The sequence below is a fragment of the Salmo salar genome, chromosome ssa10, assembly GCF_905237065.1.
Source record: "Salmo salar chromosome ssa10, Ssal_v3.1, whole genome shotgun sequence".
Taxonomy (NCBI): domain Eukaryota; kingdom Metazoa; phylum Chordata; class Actinopteri; order Salmoniformes; family Salmonidae; genus Salmo; species Salmo salar.
This window is the reverse complement of record NC_059451.1, coordinates 104103993-104110490: the sequence shown is the minus strand read 5'-3', so window position 1 is coordinate 104110490 and position 6498 is coordinate 104103993. Positions and strand designations below refer to the sequence as shown.

General features: G+C 43.5%; 1 protein-coding gene across 1 annotated transcript; it reads right to left on the bottom strand.

Annotated features, from left to right (window-relative positions):
* Positions 1-3463: 3463 nt before the first annotated feature.
* On the bottom strand, positions 3464-5500 carry LOC106561409 (transcription termination factor 2, mitochondrial). Its single transcript, XM_014125355.2, has 2 exons — positions 5421-5500; positions 3464-5002 (listed from the first exon to the last, which is right to left on the bottom strand). The coding sequence occupies exon 2, from the start codon at positions 4989-4991 to the stop codon at positions 3846-3848; it is 1146 nt and encodes a 381-aa protein (XP_013980830.1). The 5' UTR covers positions 4992-5002; positions 5421-5500; the 3' UTR covers positions 3464-3845.
* Positions 5501-6498: the final 998 nt, after the last annotated feature.

Genomic DNA, 6498 nt, shown 5'->3' with positions numbered 1-6498 from the left:
TTATTCTGTCGGTATCGATAGTCTAAGAGTTTAACCACGTGGTATGGTTAAAGTTCAGAAAGAGGAATGCATGGTCAAACATTGGCCCTCTCGTTATCGAGGTAAGCTGGTATCCTGATAGAAACCCTGGGTGGGGGTTATATTCGGAATAACAGAAAAGGTCTGTCTCATGACGCCAGGTCCCGTCTGTTCATGGGGGCGTGCCTCTGATTGAGTTAAACTCCAAAGGGAATTGGAGTTCCCTTCATTAAACAGTCCAAAATCACATTACACAATTTCACAAATAGCTTTATCCTTATTCATTCATGTTATACAACCATTAGATGTAAGTCTCACAACTGAGGCTATTATATAAACAGCGCCATGGTAATGTGGCCGTATTGTCTCTCATGAGCTTCACAAAACTGTACGAAACGGACCAGTTCGTAGCTGGATTCTTCACCGATCTTTTATACCTTCTCCAGAACATAAATGTCGTTCGGTTCTCCAGTCCTGTGAGGTGGAAGAACTCCTTGGTTCTTTCTATGAAACCCACTCTGTCTCCATACTGTGGCCATGAGGCAGGACATTCTCTTTAGGAATTTACGACCGCTCTCACAGAGCCTGGGTGTGGGAGACAGAGGTAGGGGGGTGGTGCATAGTAAACCCAAAGAGGGCAACGTCATGACAATGTCCATCCCAGTCAGATTTGTTACTGTTAGTCATGTCATGTGTTGTCAAATATAGACAGATTTCCATGTTTGCCACAGACGATTGAGCCACTGCTGTCCCATATAGTGGCCTTCCTTGTCTGATGCATAATCAATCCCCTGTTATCCTCTCCCCTCATCAGTAATATTGTGCAAGGTCCAAACCAATGGCTCTCGCTGAGTCAGAGCCTACGTCAGAGCAAGAGTGGCCTGGGGTGAGTCATAGCAACATGGGCACCAGGGATGGGGGGGGTTGTTCCTGGAAGTTCCCACGTTGCTATGACTCACCCCATGCCACTCTTGCTCTTATGTATGCTCTGATATTTATGACGATTTATGACTGAAGATTTAATATCATTTGGCAATTTACGTTATGGAGTCACCACCCAAAGGATGGAATGGTTTTAATACTTGTAATTATGATGATTTCAAAAGTGTTTCATGTCAACTGGTGCTTTAAATGATACAGGAAATATATATTATTGAATGTTTATTCTGAATTATGTTTCTTGAAAGGTGTAGGAGAGACATTAGATTTCTTGCAAATGTTTACTATTGAAGAATGTCTGCAATGTAGAGATGTAAGTTGTAATGATACTTAAATACAGTTCCTTTAAATTCTTCAACTTGCCGTGATATTGTATTTGTCATCATGGCTAATCGAATACTTGTCATCAGTAATAATTCATTCAACTCCATCTTTCAGTATACAGTGTTGAGGTAAGTGATCCTCTAGATGGAGACATAAGACAGGACATAGAGAAAAGAGTGGGTATGGCCCCTGAAACCAATTTCCATTTTCCCTCCCTCTTACTACAACATTTATCCAATGTCATGGATGTGGATAGGATGTGGTGTGTGAACCAGTTTCTTAGAACTTTACTTAAACTGACTGAGTACTGTCAGACAGATTAGGACCTTATGTCCTCTATATAATTGTGTATCAAAGAACTTCTTGTCCACATCCACTCAGACAACTTGTGTATACCACAACACAACGGAAATTACTATATGGAAATGTATCCCAGAAGGGTCACCTTTACTGAGGGACATTATCGATATGTCCCAAATGGCACCTAAATCCTCATGGGCCCTGGTCAAAAGTAGTGCACTACATAGGGAATAGGGTGTCATTTGGGACGCACATTATGTCAGGGATATCCTGGTATTATAACAGCTGAGGTTATAATACCAGGATGCTTAGCCGTGGTCTCTGAGCACACATTCATTCTCCATGCCCTACTGACCTCAGACATGGAATATTTACCACCTTAATACTCTGCAATGCTGTCGCTGCAGCTGAAAATCATACCTTTTAATTGCAGGTGTCATCTATTTTCATATTTACCCTGATTAATGCCCCGTAAAAACAATGTGTAACCCAGGCTAATAATACCAGGTGTCACATTTGAAATGAAAAATAACAATTTATACTGCCTCTTATTAACCTCTCCTGCTTTAAGAGATAATTCAGACCGACATAGTCGCCGTGGGGCAGCAGACTGGACGTGGTGACAGTGGATCATCATTGAGAGGGAACAAGGAAGAGAGAGGGAGAAAGAAGTAAAAACGGAATTTGCATTTGTACACTTCGCATGGTCTTGTTCATTACACTCAAATGGAAGCAAACCTTTTAACAGAAAACATACTGTATTTGAGCTCATAAAACAAGTTCAGGTTGTACCAAGAGGTCAGTGGGTAGTACTCTGCTTTAAAAAGATGGCACCAATTTGGAGGTTACTGAATATAACTCGGTGTGACAATGTATGAGGGTGAAGTCACTGTCATTGAAACCAACTGTAGAAAATAAAAGTGAACTTTTGGGACTGCAAACATATCCTTATAGGCGGCTGGTTTTGAAATTGTACATGACTCGGAACTAGTCCCAAATTCATGAACATATCATTTTGTTATTGCCATGATTATAGCAGTCTTGTTAAGCTGGATCTCTTCCCCCTCTGGTCGGACTATAGAAGCATCTGAAATGGCACCCTGTTCACTAGGGCTCTGGTCAAAAGTAGTTCTCTATAGGCAATGGGGTGCTGGTTCAGATGCTGTCAAAGTTTGTTGGTTGGCAGTGAGCTGGAAACCTTGAAGCATAAAGTCATGACTTTGTTAGCTGTGCTGCTCATTCCCCATTAAAAAGCACTCTGAGCATGTTTCAAGGGCTCCAGCAGGCTTTAAACTCTCAGCGAGGCCTTTAAAAGAAGCTTACAGTACAGTATTTGGGGTAGGCCTATATGCTCAGCAAGGCTGCATAGCGATTTTTACCTTGAATTAACATGTGCGCACTAATCTAAAACCACGGCAGGTGTAAGGCAGGTGAAAAGCTGACCAAATTAGTTTCTGCACATATTAAATGCAACTCCACTTCAGTTCTCAATACAAGCCAAGTTGGCAGCTGCGTTTGACAGATCAATATCAGTTCTATACCCATGACAAATCAGACATGACAGTGTGTGTTAGACCTATACACACAGGCAATACAGTTCTTGCAAATCCAACCAAAGAAATCATATTTTGCTTTCCCTGTCAGGCAGAAATGAACTGGTATTTGATTTCAGCACTTCAAAGACTAATAGAGTAATCTTATCAGCCAATAAAACAAAAACCCTGTACAAAACACTTGCTTAAGGGGACAAAAGTGATGCTGCCATCAAGACACTGAGATTATGTTATCCACAATGACACTGGCTGTAGAGCAAACAAGTTTATGGCTCATTACTGTTTATAAAAGTGTACCTTCAATGATACCTTTCATACACAAAACCATGAATAATCAATAAAATGGTTTTATTAGGATGTTTTGAAGGGGTTATTTTGACACACATTGGCTTCAATACATAGGCAATTCCCAACACACAGCAAAACATCTGCTTAACACGTATTCAACAATGCATCATAATATCCAAATATTATTGTTATCCTAATAGTATTTAAATATTGCACAGATAAAATGAAGCGTTGCCTCTTTCAAGTTAACCTTATCCCCAGGCTAAATGCACTTGGGGAGGAATTGTCTGCGGTGCAAGACTACTTTCAAGGCAAGCTTGTCTCCTAACCTCAGTAATACCATTCAGCTGAAAGAAAATCCTGATTGAAGTTCTCCCTATGGTGATATAAGAATGTTCTGCATTTTAGATCATGAAATCAAGGTCAATCATCACCCTTTAACGGGGCAACAGGGTTGAAGAGTGGTCTTTCCCGTCGCAGCTGCAGTTTACCAGAACTCATCTCAAAGTCCTTCTTAGTGCCGTTGAGGGCCTGTAGGCTGCCTGTCCGTACATCATAGCCATATGACCGCAGTCTTTGGATCCGGTAACTTACAATCTGTGTGGTCAGCTCCAGAACGGTCGGAGTCTGTGTAATCTGAGCCATAGTGACTCCAGCTCGGAGCAGGCCCTCGAAGCGTTCAGCCAGGATGACCTCAGGGTAGTAAAGCAAGGCTGGGCAGTTGAGCACCATGTCCCGGAGCTCAGCCTCTGAGCAGCCCAGGGTCTCCTGCGAGTAGGCCAGGGTGTGGCGCATGCTGTCCGGGTTGAGCTCGACAACAAACCCCCTGAGTTTGGAGAGGAGGCGGAGGAGCTCTGAGGTGGTGAAACCCCGGTCTCTGAGGAACAGCAGGTTGTCCCTCAGCACCTCCGGGGGCTTGAGGAGGACAAAGGGGTTCTGACTGAGCAGCTTCTGCAGCCAGATCTTCATGTTAGCTGCATCGCCCCCCAGCTCCAGATAGGCCTGCTGCAGGGTGCAGACCATCTCCTCGTTCTGCCCCACGGGGCAGCTGAAACTCTGGGGGGCGCTGGCCATCAGCTTGGTGACAATGCGCTTGTTTAGGTGTAAACTCTGGAAAAAGTCAATGTTGGCCCTCTGGTTGGCGTGGTGACTGGAGGTAAAGAAGGAAGCGGGAAACTTCTCAATGATGCCCACTAATTCTCTCTCTCTGGGGCAAATGGACCTCCACAGCTCCCTCTGGGCCTGCTGCTGCTCCGGGCTGCAGAGGACCGCCTCGGGGTAGAGCTCCAGGACCCGGGCAATCATGGGCCCCTCTGCTCCCATGTCCCGCAGCAGGCTGGCCGTCTCACTCACATAGGCAGGGCTCTGACGCAGGACCCAGCCCTTGAGCTGGCGGATCTTCTGGATGTCCACAGAAAGGTCATAGAGGGCTTCCACGGTCACCTGGTTCTCTGCTGTGCCTCCCGGGTTTGAGAAGGCCCTGAGAGGGGGGAGATGTCGAACCCGCTGACAGTGGCGGCATAGCGACGTTGTGACTAATCGCAACATGGGTGCACAGTCACAGACCATGCAGGTCTGACCTAGGGGTGATATAACAAAGATAGTAATATGACCTTTCTTTTTCAAGATAGCTTGCTACAGACTCTTGACTATAAAACATACAAAACATATATTTGTGAATCAAAACAAAGGGAACAAACTCAGCACTTAACAACTTAGTAATAATGAAAAATGTTACAATATCACATCAGTCATATGGTCATAACATTGGTCTGTCAATGTCTGAATTAGTCATCTAGCTACGGTTAGCTAAATTAGCTAGCTGCCTTGACAGCTATGATAGGTTGCTAAAAGCAAGCAGGATCAATAGTGATGACATCCGACGATGCTTGGAAGACACAACTATTGCAAACTGACTATTGATTCAATTAAAATGCATGTTATTTCATGTCCCTTGTACTTTCCAGACAGAAACAAAAGAGAAGTACATAACAGTACCTGAGTTTGTTAGCAGCGTTCAGCGGATGTGACGTTTCGTTATGAAACTGAACTTTGCTTCTTTGGTGTATGGCGGTGTGGTACTATCTGCAGATGCACCACAGCGCAACTAAGTGTACAAGAACGGTAGTGCACAGCTGACACCGTATGCAAACATCTAAACTCATCCCTCAAGCCACTGAAAGGCAGACTAAAATTATTCCAGCTTAAAATGCATACTAAACTAAGTTTACATAGATCATATAGATCACAGAAGAGATGTAATGTAGCAATGCTTTCCTTCTGCTTCTGACTAAAGTTGCTTGCAGGAAGCAGAACAGTCACGACGCCCAGTATCCTTCTGTCTTATCTTCCTATCTTTACATTTCTCCTCAGAGCTCTGGTCTTGCACCATACACTTCCAGTAATTAGGGTATTTTGGCAAATGTATATTTCAAATCAAATAGCAGTCAATGCATCTCAGAAGCAGCAACATATGGGACAGCCACTGATCACTGTAATCAGCACAGAGCTAAACTGGAGTGAACAGAGAGGGAAAGTTTCTCACAGTTGGGGCTTAATCACACTGCTTGATCACCAGCTCCACAGGCTGTTCTGCCAGCCCAGTTCAGGAAATGTATGTAGCTTCCCAATCTGGTGACTGAGAGGAAATTGGAGCTCATTATTGTAAGTCTGCATAATATGTAAAGGCACCTGGGGATAATGGCTTGAATGCAGGCAGCCAGGCAGGTATTATGGCATAATTAGATCTGATCTACCTAATCAGCAGTACTATTGTATGTAGCTCATGTGATCAGCACCCCTTAGTTTTTGTAGAGGTCAGGGAGTAAGACTGAGGTTGGACAATTTTTGGAGATGCAGCCGCTGACATTGTAAAAATCCCTTCAATTAGCTGCATAACTTGTAGTACAGTCCAAATGCTTAAAGAGAATAGAATAATTAAGGTAACTCTAGTTATTACTTTTTAAAAAATTATTATTTGACCTTTATTTAACCAGGTAGGCTAGTTGAGAACAAGTTCTCATTTACAACTGCGTCCTGGCCAAGATAAAGCAAAGCAGTTCGACACATACAACAA